At 37.5% G+C, this 19,061-nt stretch overlaps 1 protein-coding gene across 1 annotated transcript; it reads left to right on the forward strand.

Annotated features, from left to right (window-relative positions):
* The first annotated feature begins 3,536 nt into the window (after positions 1-3,536).
* On the forward strand, positions 3,537-7,561 carry LOC133829993 (probable serine/threonine-protein kinase At1g54610). Its single transcript, XM_062259866.1, has 7 exons — positions 3,537-4,129; positions 4,224-4,508; positions 5,137-5,454; positions 5,979-6,206; positions 6,316-6,416; positions 6,502-6,625; positions 6,981-7,561. Exons 1-7 carry the CDS (start codon positions 3,812-3,814, stop codon positions 7,305-7,307), a joined length of 1,701 nt encoding a protein of 566 aa, XP_062115850.1. The 5' UTR covers positions 3,537-3,811; the 3' UTR covers positions 7,308-7,561.
* Positions 7,562-19,061: the final 11,500 nt, after the last annotated feature.

The following is a 19,061-nucleotide window of genomic DNA, read 5'->3' on the forward strand; positions in this document are numbered from 1 at the left end:
GACTGAGAAAATCAACCATGACCAAAAAAGGGAAAAAAAAAAGTCTTTAAGTTTTTTTTAAAAATCTAATATTTAAGTTTTTTTAATTATTTTTAGAAATTTTTATTTAAAAAATATAATTTTTAACAATTTAATATTAAATATATCAAAGACTACAAATATATATTATTTAAATAAAAATCATAACAAATATATATATTTTAAATTCTGGGATTTTAACTATAGAAAAAGTATCATAACATTAATTTGGGGGTTAAATTCATATGCCATTATAAGTTTTGAAATTACAATTCTTATAATGTTTCATGTATTAAGTGAATCTATTAAAAATGCAATTATTTAAAAAAATTGTAAGACAAGAAATAATATATTTAGTTTTGTGTTTAATTTAAATATGATAAGAATAAAAATATATTATTATTTGGTTAAATTATGGCTAGTGCAAGCATTTTCATTTATAAATAAAACATCAAAGAATTTTGTTATTTTAAAAAAATATAAGAAAAAGAAATCAAGTATGAGTAGTGTAATTTAACTAACATTGATAAAAATAGTCACAGAAGCCCTTAAACAAAACCAATAGAAGTACTTATCACTTTGTATTTTTTTTATTTGCTAAATAAATAATTTTTTTTAATCAACAAATTTACCATTTCATTGTCAAATTTCACGTATCTATTTCTTATATAAGAAATGGAGAAGATTTCTGCCTATATAAAATAAAATCTCTTCTTCTCCATATCTGATCTCATTGTTGGCTTACTTTGGCACTTAGCAATTAAATAATAAGAGGAATCTAGAATGCCACTTGCAGACCTGAAAAAAAGAAAAAGAAAAAGAAAAATATGTGTACTCAATCTGACTGGGAATTAATAATTTTAGTGACATTGTCTGTAAAATATTATCATATAAATATATATTTTAAAAAAATTTACAAATATTTATTTACTTATTTTTGGGTGGTAAAGGACAATGTTTTGGATAGTACTAGAAGAGAGGTTGGTGAGAAGAATTAAGTTACAAGAAGAAGGAAGGAAGAGTTATAAATAAAAGATTTTTCTTTCTTCTTTGATTCAACAAAAGAACAAATTGGTTCCCATTTGGAGTTTGACTAAGCTCTTTCTCTGTTATAAGTAATAAATGCAAACCATCATAATGTCCCTCTTTATTTATTTTTTCCAATATGTGTTTTGGGTGGTAGTTAGAATCACTTCTTTTCTATACCACAACCTTAATTTTATCTTACATTTTCATTATTAAAAAAAAAGACTAGAAGTCATATTTTGCATAAGAACATTATTTTATTTCACAAAATTTGTTAAAATTAACTTTCTATCAGTTGTTATTTATTTATTTTTAAGGTTATATTTTTTGTACCTATTTTTTGTTTAATTATTTATTTGAATCATGTATTTTGATAAATTACTTTTCGAATTATTTGTTTTGAAAAATAATTCAAATATACTTTTAAATCCGATTTTGATCAAAACTTTTTGAACTAAGATCACAAATAATTCACCAAACAACTAATTCTATTCAAATGTACAACCATTTTGCTTGATAATTGTTTTATTATATTTATTTTTTTCTTATCAAAATTGGATTTATAAATCTATTTAAACCATTTTACAAAACAAATAGTGCAAAAAATAATTTATTAAAACAGATAATGGAAATTCAAAAAAATATTAACCCTAAATTTATAATGGAAGGTAATAGAATTTTGTTTATTTTTTAAAAACTAATTATAAAAAATCTTTATGACATTTTTTTCAATAATTTTTTATTCATTATTTCACTTTTAATTAATAAAACAAAAGAAGAGTTATTAAAAAATAAATAAAAAACCAAAAGCAGGTGCCTAATTAATTTTGGTATATTTTTCTTGTTTATATTTCAAAATAAATTTTATTATTTATTTATAGTTTTTTAAATGATACAATTTTTTTTAATGAATTAAATTATACAATTACATGGTTGAATATCATATCACATTAATTCGTGGAAATATATGAATAGGGAGAATTCTCCAATAGGGACTTCACTATAAGCTTTACCGGTGGGGTTCTCAGTGTTCTTAATCCGTGAACAGTTTTTAGCTCGATTTTTTTTATGACCGTGTATATTGTAGCTATTTAGAGCATCTTACAAATTTGCAGAAAATTCTAAATAGGTACCGAAAACTAGGTTCAAATATGTTGTTGCACGCGTGACTAATTTTTTTTATGCTCGTGGAAAATAACATATTTGAACCTAGTTTTCGGTACTGTAAACTATTCGAAATTTTCAGAAAATTTGCAGGATATTCTAAACAACTACAATATACATGATCATAAAAAAAAAATCGCACCGAAAACTATTCACAGACCGAGAACACTGAAAGCCTCACTGATAAAATTTAAAGTGAATGCCCTGCAAGAATTATCCTATAAACTTATATATATATATATTTTTTAAAGAGAGAAAACATTAGCATTACCCAAATTCGTGTGATGAAAAGTTATAATTTTTTTTCCACTAAATTTTGTAAGTAATGTTTTTGTTGTTTAAAATAGAAAGAAACAAAACAACACTTTCACCGAGAAATTTCAACTTAAAAATAGCAAACAAAAATTGGGACAAGTCAAATAATAGATACTACGCTTAGATTTGAGAGAAAGATATATCAATTTTAAGTGTCTGTAAAATAAATGCAATTTCACCTAATTTTTCTATATAAACTTTATTCTCTATGGATGGTTCTACGGTGTTTCAAGAAGAGTCTCACCAGTAAACAATTTTAAACAACAATTTGACTCGTGAAAATTTTTTAGTATGATTAATTTTTATTATTGTATATATTATAGTTATTTAAATTATTCTGTAAATTTTTAGAAAATTTTAAATAATTTACAGTGTCGAAAATTAAATTTAAATATGTTATTTTCCACGTACATAAAAAAATTAATTAACTTATTTTTACACTTATTTTTAGCACCATAAATTATTCAGAATTTTCTAATAATTTACGGAACACTTTAAATAACTAAAATATATACAATAATGAAACAGAAACCATACCAAAAAATGTTTGCGAGTTAATAACACAAATTAACCTCTCCAATAAAACTCTTTTTAAAGCCCGTACATATAAATTTCCATTATTATTACACATATTATGAAAACAAGAGAGGTCAATGTTACGTAGTTAGGATACAAAATAAAAATAATAAAAAAAAAATCCACTAATTTAAACTTTGGACTTTAAACGGTTTACGTCAAAAAGTAGCTCTCATTGGTTTGACATTTTTCTCAAAGAACTTTCTTTTTTTTTTTTTTGCAATTACGTCACTATCTTTTCTCCAATTTTTATTTAATTTCTATCTACCGCGATCTTTTGTGTATTCCCTATTTTACCCTTACTCTCCTCTCCACAAAATCGCTAATATTCTATTACATTCGTAGTGGTATTTCCGTAAATATATCATAATCTTATGGCTTAATAATTTATACTAAAGACAAGTATATATATGTGTGTAAAAGAGAGAGAACTCACTTAATAATAAGCTTTGCTCTTCTTCTCTCGCTGTTCCGTACTTCGCCGGTATATGTCGCCACCTATCAACCACCGCAGTTCTCGAAGAAAACCAGTTTAGTTCGTAATACGACGACGTTTTGAGCCTTTTTCGGTTTTAATTATTATTATTTTTTATTTTTGTTTTTTTTAAGACACGCGAGTGAGCGAGCGAGCTCAAGTGGCGGTTTTCCGATGCCGGAGCTCGGCTCGTAATCTCAGTTCCGATGTTGAAACGGAGCTCGGAGAAGTGACCCCATGGGTTGTGTTCTCGGCACCGAAGCCTCCGGGGATCGTCCGAGATCTACCGGAGCTCAACGCAGTCGCCGGAAAGTCGAGCAAAGTCGCTCTGCTAACACCGTCGATGTCGTCGTTAGAAATAAGAAGAGAGAAACTGAGAGGCAGAGGACGAGTAAACGGACCGGTGATTTACCGGCGGTTGAGCACCGGAAACCTAGGCCAGAACCTTTCCTTACTAACGAGCAAGGTTGGCCATCTTGGCTCTTAGACGCCGCCGGCGATGCGATCCAGGGTTGGACCCCTCGCCGCGCCAACAGTTTTGAGAGACTGGCTAAGGTTATTTTATTTTTATTTTTGTCAGAATCTTAATATCAAAGATCTTCATTATCATTTATTTTAATATGAATGATTTTTGTTTGCGTTTTTTCAGATTGGGCAAGGGACTTACAGCAATGTGTATAAAGCTAGGGATCTTCTTAGTGGGAAAATAGTGGCGTTAAAGAAGGTAAGGTTTGATACTTTGGAGCCAGAGAGTGTGAAATTCATGGCCAGAGAGATTATTGTGCTGAGAAAGCTTGATCATCCCAATGTGCTTAAGCTTGAAGGCTTAGCTACCTCAAGAATGTCTTGTAGTCTTTACTTGGTATTCGAGTACATGGAACATGATCTCGCCGGCCTTGCTGCCCGGTCAGGGGTCAAGTTCACTGAGCCTCAGGTAAAAATTTGAGCTTGATTACTGGGTGCTTGAAGTTTATCTAATTTGGTTTGTTGTGCTGTAACTACAATGTAGATCTTATTCGATACTTGGACAAATTTTGGCATGTGGGTTGGATTTATTGTGATGTTTCTAAGTTGATTTGGATGACTTTGATTGTGTTTTTTCCTACCCGCTTTTATTTTCCCTGTTAGGTACTAAAACTCATGTAAGCTGTTTGTTTGTCCTTTTGTTTTTTGTTAGCTTTGATGTTACTAAAAGAGCTTCCTAGACTATATTATTGGGACCCATTTCCTAATAGCTTCGAGATACTCAAATCTTTGATTTATGTGCTTTTTAATGATGGATTTAGCTTACATGTGTAGTTATGTTTTTATCTTTTTGGCTTGCAAATTCATCGAAACTTCGTGTATCCATCAAGCTACCAATTATGGAAAAGAAAGCGGCCAATTAAGACGTTGTGTTTTATTATATTGTCATGGATTTGCCAAAGCCATTAAGATTAGCATTTAATGTCTGATTATGAAAGGGGTGTGATTGTGTATGGTTTCCTGCCTCTATATTGATATTATAGATCTCAGTTTCCTATTGATATTTATATGTTGGTTTATCCCTTTATATATTTCAGATTAAGTGCTATATGAAGCAATTGCTTTCTGGACTCGAGCATTGCCACAACAATGGTGTTTTACACCGTGATATCAAGGGTTCCAATTTGCTTGTTAACAATGAAGGGATTCTGAAAATTGCTGATTTTGGGCTGGCTACTTTCTATGATCCTAACCACAGGCAACCAATGACTAGTCGAGTAGTCACCCTTTGGTATCGACCCCCAGAACTTCTACTCGGAGCCACAATATATGGAGTTGGTATTGACCTTTGGAGTGCTGGATGCATCTTGGCCGAGCTACTTGCTGGGAAGCCAATTATGCCAGGACGGACAGAGGTATCAAATTCTTTTATCTTGTTTTTTTTTTTAACATTTCTCCTTATTTTTGCTTACTCATTTCAAAGAGATACAAACTAAACTATTATCAGTATCTTTTCCACGATTTCTGTATAATTGAGTAGCATTTTGTGGTCTTTCATGCAAGAGTTTAATTTATGACTTCCTTTCAGTTTGAAGTAAAGCATCTGTTCCGTTCCATTCTGTCTTTGGTTTGTGGAAGGATGGGATGGAAGATTTTTCTTTTTTTCTTTTGTTATAGCAAGGGATACTTCTTTATGGGATAAACAGAAACTTTTAAGTACATGTTTTAGGAAGTTTATTTCTTCTCGTTGAAAGTATCAGCAATTCTACTCGGCCTTTTAATTTTATTTTGTGGTTTACTCATTTGGAGATTGGTCTTATCTACTTTACGCTTTTTTCTACATCAATTTTTGGTTACTTGCGTCACTGTATTTTCCTGTTGAAAAGTATAGTTCTCAGCTTGACATACCAAACCCTTTGAAATTTGTTTCCATGATAAGGTTGAACAACTGCACAAGATATTTAAACTATGTGGCTCCCCATCTGAGGACTACTGGAAGAAATATAGGTTGCCAAATGCAACACTTTTTAAGCCACAGCAACCATACAAGCGCTGTATAGCAGAAACATTCAAGGATTTTCCTCCTCCTTCGCTACCTCTAATAGAATCTCTCCTTTCGATAGACCCTGATGGACGAGGTGACGCAACTACAGCTCTACAGAGAGAAGTGAGTATCCTTCAAGTTTATTTTGCACAAATAAAACAAGCTATTTTGTTCTGAACATTGACTCATAATTTGAGAAAGGAAACATAACCATTCTTATGTGTGGGAGCAGTTCTTTACCACTGAGCCTCATCCTTGTGAGCCATCAAGTTTACCTAAGTATCCTCCCAGCAAAGAATTAGATGTAAAATTACGAGAAGAAGAAGCTAGAAGGTTACTTTTGCTACTTCACATTTCCTGTATACTCTGGATTCATCTTGGTTAGGTGTTGACAGTTGGTATCTATTTTTAATGTCAGGCAAAGAGGTCTTAGTGGGAAATCTCATGTTGTTGATGGTGCAAGAAAAGTTAAGGTTCGTGATCGTGTTGGTCGAGCAGTTCCAGCTCCAGAAGCCAATGCAGAGGTTCAAGCAAACTTAGATGTATGTATTCTCTCTCCGTCTCCAATCTAACATCATCTATGTTTTCATCTCTGTTTCTATTCTTACATTATCTGCCTTTTTTGGTCTCCGCATAGCCAAAAGACTTTAAATCAACCATAAATCTTTTCATTCTCTGCTGCTAATTAGCCTCTTATTTATGCATTTGCAAGTAAAGTGTAGAATTTATCCACCCCAATATGCAAAGACCAGCAATTTAGTTGTGAACTACTGCTCTTCAATGTGCTATGCATGTGGTCATATCAGTATTTTGATAAAAATGAGTGACACTTGCATAACACTGCTCTGTTAACAAAAGACATATAAATACTTATGGCTTCCTATACTTGATTTTCAGAGGTGGAGAGTTGCCACACAAACAAATGCCAAGAGCAAAAGCGAGAAATTTCCACCTCCCCATCAAGATGGAGCGGTTGGATACCCGCAAGAAACATCACACAAAGGCCCTTTGTCATTTGGTGCATCTGATTCTTCTTTTGGTTCAGCTGTGTTCAATTCAAGATCATCACAATCTGTCAAAAGCATGGGAGCTGCTTCTGGGGGGCCTTCAAGGAGGAAAACTAACAGAGAGGACCCCCGGCTGGCTTCTTCGCACAAGTTTATCCGCGGATTCAAGCCTTCCTCGGTAGGGATATCGACAAATATATTTTTCAGGAGTAAATAACAACTTTCAGAGTTTCTTTTTTTTGGCGATGGAATAATGAAAAAAAGGGTATTATTTGTCAGAGTTCTCCTTTTTTGCTTAGCCCTTTTCGGTTTTCGAGAATGCTATCTTTTTTATTTTTGCTCGTCATTGTTCCCATTATTTGTTCTTGTAAGCTTATGATTGTTTGTTATTGTATAATCCAAGTGACGAGATCCCACAAGGACTCAGGTGTATATTTCAGTATAATGGAGTCCCTCTTCTCTTCTGTATTACATTTTTTTGGGGGGGAGCAAATGCTATCCCTGTCTAGGTAGAATCTCAGTAATATTTGATTTTGTTTCTTGTTTTGAAATAGTAATTTAGATATTGATAGGCTATTTTTGTCTTTTTTTATATTTTGACGTAATACATTTATAGGATTATTTCTCTAACACACGTATCTGAAGAAAGAAACTTGCTAGCTGAGCACTACAACCAAATGCTACTACAAGCACTTACGTAACAACTTCATCAATCAAAATCCAAATTACACTAATAGGCATGTCTACTTCAATAGTAGCACATTCAGCAGACGGAAGATCCCTATTTTAGCTAGCTAAAGCTTTAATACACAAAGCTACATTGGCTAAACAATGGGCAACACCATTACTAATACCCTCGCTGGGTTCAAACTTAAATCCAAGGAAACATTTTCTAGGATAAGGGAATGAATATTACAAAGTAAACCATCAAGATCACTGCATAAATTATTCTTATTGTTCAGCAAATACAAGACATTAAGGCAGTCAGTTTTGATGCTGACGTTAGGACTGCCAGTCTCCTCAGCAAGAATCAACCCTTCTTTGACAGTTATTACTTCAGCAGTTAGTCTTCAAAGGGCCCCTGAACATTGATGGATTTTGCACAAATCACCATTCCCAAATGGTATTTGCTCACTAGACTATACCAAGATCACAATGACTTTCGCTGCTCCTTGAACTAGCATCCATATTCAGCTTTACTTGGTTTCATCCGCTTGTTCGCCACACTCCAATCGGCCAGAACTTTCCACACCAGTTCAGCAGGTTTTGAGATGTGGGAACCACCTGGTTGTGTGGTTCCAACAATTTCTGTAATGCCATACCTTACCTGCTATAGAATAACAGAAAACAACTTGAATTCCTCTCTAGAGAGCAATTTGGACAAAGTAGATAGTATTGAGATTGCATCCAAATCTTTAAGTCTTTTAAGGTGCATCCAAAATTTGCTTTCTTTTCCAAATTTCCAACACTGAGGGACACCACCAAAGGGCATGGCATATGTCCTCATTACACCCACCACCACACTTGAAGCATTCCGGTCTAGTTGGTATTCCCCTGCAGAAAAGAGCACTATTAGTAGGCAGCCAAGAATGGCTCGATTTCCATTAAAAAAATGTTTAGCTTTCGGTGGAATTCTCACTTTTCGAAGGAACTTCCACCATGACTTAGTTTTTTTTACATATCTTAAGCTTCAACATTTTCAATTAAATCCTTGGAGACTTTGTAACCACTCCTTACTAGTTACTTTCTATTTTTCGAGTAGTCCCAAAGAATTTTATCTCTCAACCCCACATTTTCACTAGGCAACTTAAGAATAAGATTAGCATTCTCATTATTAAACACTCTTCTAATAAGTTCATCTCATTGACCATCATCAAGTTTCAAATCTATTACATGGAGATTATTGGAAAGTTAAGGCTTCTAAAAATATTTAAAACTAAGAGGTCTTGGTAACCAAGGGTCTTCAAGAACTCTAACTTCATTCCGATCACCAATTCTCCATTTATATCTTCTTAAAATGATCTTTTTCCCCTAAATGATACTTCTCCAAACGATGCCGTGGTGTGGACCCACGTTTAGCATCGAGGATTCTAATGTTAGAAAATTAGCATTCTTTAAGAACTTTGCTCCAAAGAGAGTTAGGTTCCTAATAACTCTCTATACTTGCTTGGCAATGAGGGTTTGATTAAAGGCTTCAAGATTCGTAAAGCCAAGCCCCCCTCTATCTTTGGGTAAGCAAAGAACAATCCATTTGCACCAATGCATCTTCTTTTTCTTATCTGACCCTCCTCGCCAAAAACGGGCAGCATGCTATGAAGGCTATAAATTAGGGACTTAGGTAATCTAAAGCAACTCAAGCATACCATAGAATGACTTCGATAATAACTTTAATGAGATCTTCCCTACCAATCATGGAAAACATTTGGGCCTTCGACTCTTTTAACTTATTCCAAACTTAGCTTTTTATGGCTCCAAAGAGCTCTTTCTTCCTTCTCCTCACAAACGAAGAAAGAACAAGATATTTTCTATAAGAGTGTTGCTATTTGGCACTTTTATGTGGCCAACACCACATGAGGTGACACTTTAGAGTTGTTTAGCGATATCTTATAGTAATTATTAAATTAAAATGTGTGAAACCCGATATTGAATTACACCAATAGCGATATACCACCTCCTTGTGGTGTTGGTAAAAATTATCTTTCCATAATTATCAACCACCTCCACTTCCATCATCCCAACCAATCTTTCCTTAACATCACTAGAGTCCGTTTTCCAAAAGTCCTTTTAGACATTGTAGTTTATGACTTCCCCCACGCCTTAACATAACTCTCAAGTATGCTTTTGAAATAAATGCATTCCTCTACTTTATCATTCAAGAAAATAAAGGTTATTATCCGCAAAAAATAAACAGTTACTTGATTTTTTCCCCTTTTGAATGAGGCATGAAAGGGCATCAACGCAAAAGAGGGAAAGGAAAGGTGACAATGGATCACTTTGCCCATTGCCTCTTTGAGGAATAACTTCTCCCTTAACCTCCCCATTTAATAAAAAAGAAAATCTCACAGTAGTGACACAACTCATAATTTTTGCAACCCAAACTTGCCTATAACCAAGTTTCCGCGTTGCCTTCTCAATAAACCTCTCTAATCTATCAAAACTTTAGCCATATCAACTTTCAGAACAAAGTTATATGAAATATTTAGATTAAATACTGTAAGCACGGTTCACTAGTATTATGAATACATGCAATCTAGATCTGAATTACTAATGTAGTAGGACATCTTAGTGAATGTACTTTGTATAATGTGTTTATACAAGAACTGAACCTGATATGTTATTAATACTTAACTAAATACCGTTTTGTTTTATAAGTATTAATTAAACATATCAATAAGATGATCGTATACAAATTGATCTTAATCCTGAAGTGATTATGAACTCATGCTCATGTCATTTAAGTTCTTTGATTCACTTGTTATGGTTTGTTTTGTGAGAATTTTTAACTACGCAAGTATACATAATCGTAACAAGTAATAAAGTGATAAATCAAGTATCGTTCCCACGAAGACTGTTATTGTTATACCCAGATTTTGAGCCATGGAAAATGTGACCTCGAAAGTTGGATTCGCAACAAACGGTCTCGTAAGGATTAGAGTATGCTCCAGGATTGTATATCGAGCCTGCAGAGTACGATATATGACCTCGAATATGGTGACCTCGAAACGATCGCGATATCGGAAGGTAGCTCCGAGAACACCCTCATCTTCAGGGACGACTTCAGATCAGGGGTCGCGAGCTCGATGAACGTGCGATCTCGAAAGCCACGTGAACTCGAAAGATATCTTCAGCTCGACAGATGACGGGAAACCTGGGAAGCTAAAGCCTCAGAGATACGCGATCACCATCTTGAATATCTACAAGTATTATAAATATGAGATGTAATCCTCATTTATTAATGTAAATCCCCTGGAATCGTGGGATATTATTTGATCAGTTATGCGTTTCCTGGTCTTCAGGGACGTTTCCTTTTATATCTGATTATAGGCATTTAAAGCCATTTATTTTATTTACACAAAAAGAGTAACTACCCAAAATATGTGGGATAGTATTCTGCAGCCTTCTCTATAAATAGAGAGGTCATGCACCATTGTAAAGGACCGAAATTCTGATCCTTGAGAGAAAACTCTGAAGAATTCATCCCTGAGAATTTTCAGAGATAATCTTGAGATTAATAACAGAGACTCGTGGACTAGGCAGATTTAACTACTGAACCACGTAAAAATTGTGTGTTTGATTTGTTTTATTGTATTTGGCCATTATCAATTCTTGTTTATGTGCTCTTCTTTCACTGTTTGACGAAAAACGGCGTCAACAGTTATTAACTACCAAAAATTAATCTTCAATTCTAATTGATTGACAAATAATGAATTCCAAATTTATAAGACTAAAGGAATTAAACAATAAAATAGAACAATAGAGAACTCAATACTAAATATTAATTCAATGAAATAAGAATTAGACTTATTAACTTAATCAACTATCCACCTATGCCTCTCTAATGTGAATTTAAGAATTCATATATTTAATGTGATATCAAATTACAATTGTAAATTATATTCTTACTAGGACTTATAATTCTCTACAATAAGCAATCTCCTACATCTCTGTGGTAAACTAATATATTGCAGGTTGTAACGCCCCAAATTTGATAATAAAGTTTAGTGCCTTTATTAGTGTGTCGGGATGACATAATTGGATTTGTTGACTCTGATTTTGGTCAACTGACACGGAGATAAAATGCTTGATGTGGACAGATATGTTGAAATGAGAATGATGACAAAAACAATAAAACACACATAAATTTATAGTGGTTCGGCCCCAGAATCTGGTAATAACCTACGTCTATTTGAGGTGTTATTGATATAATATTCAAAGGAGTGATCAAAGAAATAGGGTTCAATGAGTTTCACAAACCTCTGAAGAACAAAACAATATATCAGATATGATAGCTCTAATACACTCGTAAACTCTAATCTTAGATAATTAGGAAGCCAAAGGTCCTTTCCTTGAGCTATCTTTCTCTATTTATAGGCTCAAGGGGGATTACATTAATTTGTTATAGATATTATTTCCTAAATAATCGGATATTCAGGAAATCATGGGAGATAATTTCGGATATCATTATAACTGCCTAAGATCTTCTCCAAATATAGCGAGTATACGACCAAGCTGGTCGTATATAAAGATTGAGCATTGCACCATAGACATCTTCCTGGTCGATGGTCGAGCAAGACTTCTACCAGATGTTAGCCACGTATACTAAACGTTTGCCATGTCATCCATGCTTGTTTTTTGGATAACATTTGCCCCCCAAGTTTGTTTAGTGCGACTAGCAATAAAGAAACTTTTGGGAAACAACCGTTCATATGCCCCACGAAATCTGTCAGAATCCTCGTGCGTTTTTGGAAACCGTGACATAATTATGTCTAATCAAGCATTTTGGTTTTCAAGAAATCAGTTCGGCGGCTTATACACTCCCTCACGTTTCGAAAATGGGAAAGTCATGATTGCCACTTTTTGTCATACTTCAGCCTCTATAAGTAACCCCTTTATCTCTCATATAATTCTTTACTTACCATTCCTAATCAAGAACTTCAAGAACTTTGCTTCGGAGCCCAGATTTTTTAAACTGATCAGACGTCCTGCCGAAGGTCTTTCTGACTCGAAATCCTTTGTTTTTCTGAATCTCCACCTTTTCCCTGGTAATCACTTCGTCTTTTAAACTCTTCATTATGTCATGCATGTAATTACTGTACTCTATGATTTCCCGTGTTATTGAATAGGGTTTTATGAGGATTTTTGTATAAATCATATGATGCTTGGTAAGTGAGTATATTTTTGCTTTATATAAGTTAGGAGCGAGTTCGATAGTAAGGATCATAGGTTTAGGGCGTAAGATTGACGTAAAAATTCAATCTTTAAGCTAGCTGAAAAAACTGGGTCTTTTCCCGCCCTTTAGGAGTTGAAAAAGTTCATTTTTAGGAAACATTTTACTTCCTTCGTTGATCCGTTTTTCAAACTGTTAGCACCAAACTTAGTGTATGGGTAGGATGCTGCTGGTCAATAGATGCGAGCAACGTTATTCCAATCTCCTACGTATCTCCGCAGGCTACGTGTCTTATCTCCTCCTTTGTCTGTTTGCAGTTCATATGCAAGACCCTTGGGGAGGAGAAAGACCCATTGAAGACAACCTCCTGGCTCAACTGTTTGAAGGCGAAGAAAACCCCTCTACTCTGATACCAGATATCCCTTTTTCTTGCCCTAGCCCAAACCCTTCTCCAGTCCCAACCCAGAGAATGGCTCGAACAAAAACAAAAGCTCAAAAAAGAAAAATCCCTAACTCCTCGGGCCAGCCTACTGCTGATGCCCCCTTGACCAGTGGTCGAGGTGAAAATGCTCCTGATGCCAACGTACAAAGGCATGCCCATCCTCGACACGTTGCTCAGCTGGCTGTCGAGTGGCATGTTGTTCCCCAAAGTACGGTGACGATACGGATGATCGCCAACTACTTGAATAAGTACAAACTGACAGGGGTGACCCTGGTCAGACCTTCTATTGACTAGAGGGCCAATCTGCTAGGCGGGGCCTACAGCGCCTGGTCGCGGTTTCACATCGAGGCAGGTGCCACCTTGCCTCTTCACTCGTTCTTTCAGGGGGTGGCAAATTACTTTGGAGTTGCCCCCTTTCAAATCACCCCAAATGGATATAGAATGCTGGCCGCACTCTATATCCTGTACAATCTCAAAAAATGGCCACATCCCACTCCCCACGAGGTCAATTTTCTCTTTGACCTTAAGTTCAACCCCAACCAAGATGGCACGGGGTTTTTCCATTTTTGCCATCAAGAAACCGGGCGCACTTTCTTATCCGACACTACTCACATCTCCAACGTGGAGAGATATCATCAGGAATACTTCCTTACGCCCGACTTAGTCGCAGACAACCTGGCCTTCACCCGAGGAGGTAAAAATTCTTGCGTTACTAGCTTCTTCGCTTAGTGTTTTTCTGCCACAATGCCTTGACATTCTACTATGTTCCAGGCCCATGGTTACGTCCGACCCCAACTCCAGGGATGGAGTCAAGGGCGGAACTCTTAGCCAGCATGCAGAATGCTGATAAGAGTGTCAAAAATTTAGTTAATGAGGCTAACCTTAGGCTGGCCGGCCTTTGGAATCCCCAACCGGCGACGAGCGAACCTTCGGCGGAGAACGCCCAAGTCGAAGTGGAACCCGAGCAGCAACCCCAAGCGTCTCCTCCGCGGAGGAGACCAACTGGGGTTACGATCAAGGAACTTGCCGTCCCTCGTCGAGCAGAGAAACCCTTGGCCCCCGAGGGCAAAGGAAAACAAAAGGCTGCTGAGCTTACCGAAATTTTTGACGACTCGTCGGATGAAAACGGTATAACAATCTCGCTTTTAAACCATTTTCCAATTCCCTCTCATCTATTTGATGGGGATGGAAACTTTAGGGATGCTCCCTCCTTAAATTCAGATTTCTTCCAGGAAGTAGGTAGTTCAATAAATAATGTTACGACCAGTAGTTATAGTGCGGGTACTTTACTTATAATCCTTTTACTTCTATTCTTTTATCCTGCATGACCATTTTGGTCTTACTGCTTGTGGTGTTTCCTTTTGTGCAGGTATGGACTCCGAGGACGTCTTTGAGCACTATCAGGCTGCCGCCGCCTCTTCTGTCCCGAAGAAGGATAGCAATAGGGCTCGAGGGGAAAGCAGCAAGACTCCCTCGAAGAAGGCTCGAACAGACGATGCTCCAGCCACCGCCCCTTCCAAGGAGAACTCACCACCTCCGCCCCCTACCGAGCAGACGAATCCCACTCCCGCTAATCCACAGCCTTCTTCTAAGGCTGCTGACAAGGAGGCATTGGACAACTTGCCCGAAGGCTCCCTGCCCAGCTTCGTGGTCGGGTCTGCCAGGGAGAGGATATACAAGCTTTCGAAGCACAGGTGCAGTCAGGCTGCTATCACTGAAACTGCCTCAATGGAGGCTGATCAGGTCGTCAACAAAGGGTTGAACGAGATAGTTGGCGTAAGTTATCTCCTGCTGCTTTATCATCTATGTCTGATTTCTTTTTCTTACTTTATATCACTTTTTGTCTTTCAGGGGCTGCTAACTCTAACTGCTAGCTGGCGCCGTGTTGGGGCGTTGGTTTCTCGGGGCAAGAAATTCGACTCCAGGCTTGCCCAGACTAAGCAAGCATTTGAGGCTGACAAGGACAAGCTGCTCGAGGAGAATAAGGAGCTGTCCAAACAGTACGAACAAATGTGCGAGGACCAAGCTACTCTCACCAAGGAGCTTCTGGACGCCCAAGATGCCTTGAAGAAAGCCAATGAATCCAGAGAAAAAATCAGGGAAAGTGCCAGGCTCAACACTCAAGAATGTAAGCAGCTTGAGTCTGATCTGATCGCCAGCAGGCAAGAGACGAGGGAGCTTGAAAAGCGAGTGCAGGAACTCGAGGAGGACGGGGCCAAGAATTTGAAGAAGAACAAGGAGGCCACTCATCTTTGCCTCTATGAATTCTGGAAGCACAACCGGGAGGCTAACATCAACTACCTGTCTGAGCGGTTGAAGAAGACTCTAATGGCGCAGTGCGCCATTCGGCTGGAAGAGGAAGAGAAGGCCAAAGTGCCTGCCGCTGATGTTGAAGCTGGTCCTCTGGCTAACCAAGGCACTCCTCCAAATCCTCAAGACCCTCCTGCTCCTCAATAATTTTTTTATTTTTATTTCGTTTTTATGGCCCACGGGTCGCATTGTAAAGACAATTGGTTTTTATTGCTGCAAGGGAAGCTTTTTACTTTGCTGCAAGGGCAGCTTTTTACTTATAATTAAACAATTACATCCGAGCAGTACTGCTCGCGGTGTAAAAGAATGCCTTTTGATATTTATAATATTTTTGCCTATTATAACATCTGTTTGCATGACCGAACTTAGCATAGTACTTTGGCTTGATTTAACAAAATATAAATTTTGAAAAATACTCTAAGTACCGTAGCATGCTTTCACTCATTTTGTTCATGTGTTTACATACTTATTGGTATGCTTTGCTATCGATGTACCTTATATGCCCCCCAAGTGATCGAGGAGCTTTAGGTCCTTGGTCACTTGCCTTGACCACGACCTGTGCGAACATTACTGCTCAGTAGGAAACGTAACACTTATAATACAGCAAAACAACACATGTAATGAACAAATACTTGTAAAAATAAATTTACAAAGGTTGGCAAGAATGACTGGCTATGCACAGTCCCTTATAATCTCGTATTAAAAATGGACTAAACATGTCATTACGAGTGATCTTAAAAAGATCTTACACTTATAAGCGATTAGCCATACAACGTGGCTAACCCTTTTTCGAAACTTGTAAAAAGTAAAAATTAATACAAGCCAGTCCTTTAAAAAGGACTATTTATTGGTAATACTTGCGCAGGTGTTCACCGTTCCAATAGCGTGGAACAAGATCTCCATTTAAGCGTGCAAGCTTGTAGGTGCCTGGATGAAGGACTTCTTCAATCTGGTAAGGTCCTTCCCAGTTTGGTCCGAGCACTCCAGCAGTGGGATTGTGGGTATTTAAGAAAACTCATCGTAGTACTAGGTCACCGACGTTGAATTTCCTTTCTTTAACTTTTGAGTTAAAATACCGGGCGACCTTTTGCTGGTACGCAGCAACTCGGAGTTGGGCTCTTTCTCGTTTCTCTTCAATTGAGTCTAGGGACTCCATCATCAGTTGGCTATTTTGGTCCTAGTCGTATGTGATTCGTCGATGTGAGGGGGGATCTAACTCAACGGGCAACATAGCTTCATACCCGTATGCTAAGGAAAATGGGGTATGACCTGTCGCTATTCAATGAGAAGTTCTATACGACCAGAGTACTTCAGGCAGTTGTTCTGGCCATGCTCCTTTACCGTCTTCAAGTCTTTTCTTCAGAGTATCTTTAAGTGTTTTGTTCACCGCTTCGACTTGCCCATTTGCTTGTGGGTGCGTGACTGAAGAGAAGCTTTTGACGATCTCGTGTCTTTCGCAGAAGTCTGTGAATAAGTCACTGTCAAACTGGGTGTCGTTGTCTGAGACAATTTTTCGAGGCAAACCGTATCAGCAAACAATGTTCTTGATGACGAAGTCAAGAACATTCTTGGTCATTATGGTAGCGAGCGGCTCAGCTTCGACCCATTTGGTGAAGTAGTTGACTGCCACGACTGCGTATTTCACTCCACCTTTTCCCGTTGGCAGGGATCCAATCAAGTCTATCCCCATATTGCGAAAGGCCAAGGACTCTGCATCTGCTTTAACTCGTTGGGAGATGCGCACGGGATCTTGGAAAATCTCTGACACTTATCGCATTTTCGCACAAACTCCATTGAGTCTTCATTCATAGTTGGCCAGTAATAGCCCTGCCTTAGAATCTTTTTCGCCAAACTTTGCCCCCCAGCGTGATCCCCGCAAAAGCCTTCATGTACCTAGCAGCCTGCCTTCGGGTGGCTCTGGCTTTGTTTCTATCTGCTGGTAGTATACCATTCGTGAGATACTCCAAGTATGGTGCCATCCATGTATCCTCCATCCGGATTTCCATATTGGTTTCATCTGCTCGTATGCTTGGCTGGCACAATCTTTCTACTGGCACAATATTCAAAGTGTCAGTGTCTTTCGCACCTGCGAGTTTGGCTAAGGCATCTGCGTTTGAATTCTGATCCCGAGGTATTTGCTGGAGGGTATACTTCTCAAACTGAGCCAACAGATCTTTAGTTTTGTTTCAATAGGCCACCATTTTGAGGCCTTGTACTTGATACTCCCCTAAGACTTTATTTACTACCAGCTGCAAATCACTGTAAATATCAAGCACTTTTATACTCAAGTCTTTTGCCAATCTTAACCTAGCGAGGAGTGCTTCATATTCGGCCTCATTATTTGATGCTGTGAAGTCGAACCTAATAGCACAGTGAAATCGATGCCCTTCTGGTGTTATCAATATCACTCCCGCTCCTGCATGAGATTTGTTGGACGATCCATCCGTGAATAACTTCCATGAAGGAGCTTCATCTTGGGGCTTAGGCGCACGAGGCTTTTCACACTGCTTGTTGTCTGGGAGCTCAGGGAATTCTGCAATGAGATCAGCCAAGACTTGTCCTTTTACTGCTGCTCGCGGTGAATATGTAATATCGAACTGTCCGAGTTCGACTGCCCATTTTAACAAACGCCCCGCTGCCTCTGGTTTTTGGAGGACTTGCCGAAGGGGCTGGTCAGTTAAGACTATAATGGGATGGACTTGGAAGTAAGGACGTAGTTTCCTTGAGGCCAAGATTAAACAATAAGCTAATCTCTCGATGGGAGATACTTCAACTCTGCTCCGATTAGCCTCTTGCTTACATAATAAACCGCCTTTTGTACGCCTTCTTCTTCTCGTACCAGTACCGCACTAGCAACAACTTCCGTGATCGCCAGGTAGATGAACAAAGTTTCTCCTTCAATAGGCTTTGATAAAATAGGAGGTTGTGCCATATGGGCTTTTAAGGCCTGAAAAGCCTGCTCGCAGTCTCCTGTTCATTCGAACTTCTTGTTGCCTCTAAGTAGATTGAAGAAAGGGACGCATTTATCCATCGATTTGGAAATGAATCTACTTAGGGCGGCAATTCTTCCAGTTAAACTTTGTACATCCTTGACCTTCTCTGGCGATTTCATGTCGATCAGGGCCTTTATCTTGTCGGGGTTGGCCTCGATTCCTCTTGAATTGACAATGAACCCCAAGAATTTCCCTAATCCGACTCCGAAGGATCATTTGAGAGGATTTAATTTCATTTGGTACTTGTTCAACACATCGAAACACTCTTGTAAATCCTTCACATGTCCTTCCGCCTTTTTCGACTTTACCAGCATGTCGTCCACGTATACCTCCATGTTT

The sequence above is a fragment of the Humulus lupulus genome, chromosome 4 (genome assembly GCF_963169125.1).
Source record: "Humulus lupulus chromosome 4, drHumLupu1.1, whole genome shotgun sequence".
Lineage (NCBI taxonomy): Eukaryota > Viridiplantae > Streptophyta > Magnoliopsida > Rosales > Cannabaceae > Humulus > Humulus lupulus.

Excerpts from the sequence above, each read along its gene's own strand:
- LOC133829993 (XM_062259866.1), top strand. The coding sequence starts at position 3,812 with ATGGGTTGTGTTCTCGGCACCGAAGCCTCCGGGGATCGTCCGAGATCT. Across the intron at positions 6,417-6,501 it reads CGAGAAGAAGAAGCTAGAAG|GCAAAGAGGTCTTAGTGGGA; the intron begins GTTACTTTTGCT and ends TTTTAATGTCAG. Across the intron at positions 6,626-6,980 it reads AGGTTCAAGCAAACTTAGAT|AGGTGGAGAGTTGCCACACA; the intron begins GTATGTATTCTC and ends CTTGATTTTCAG.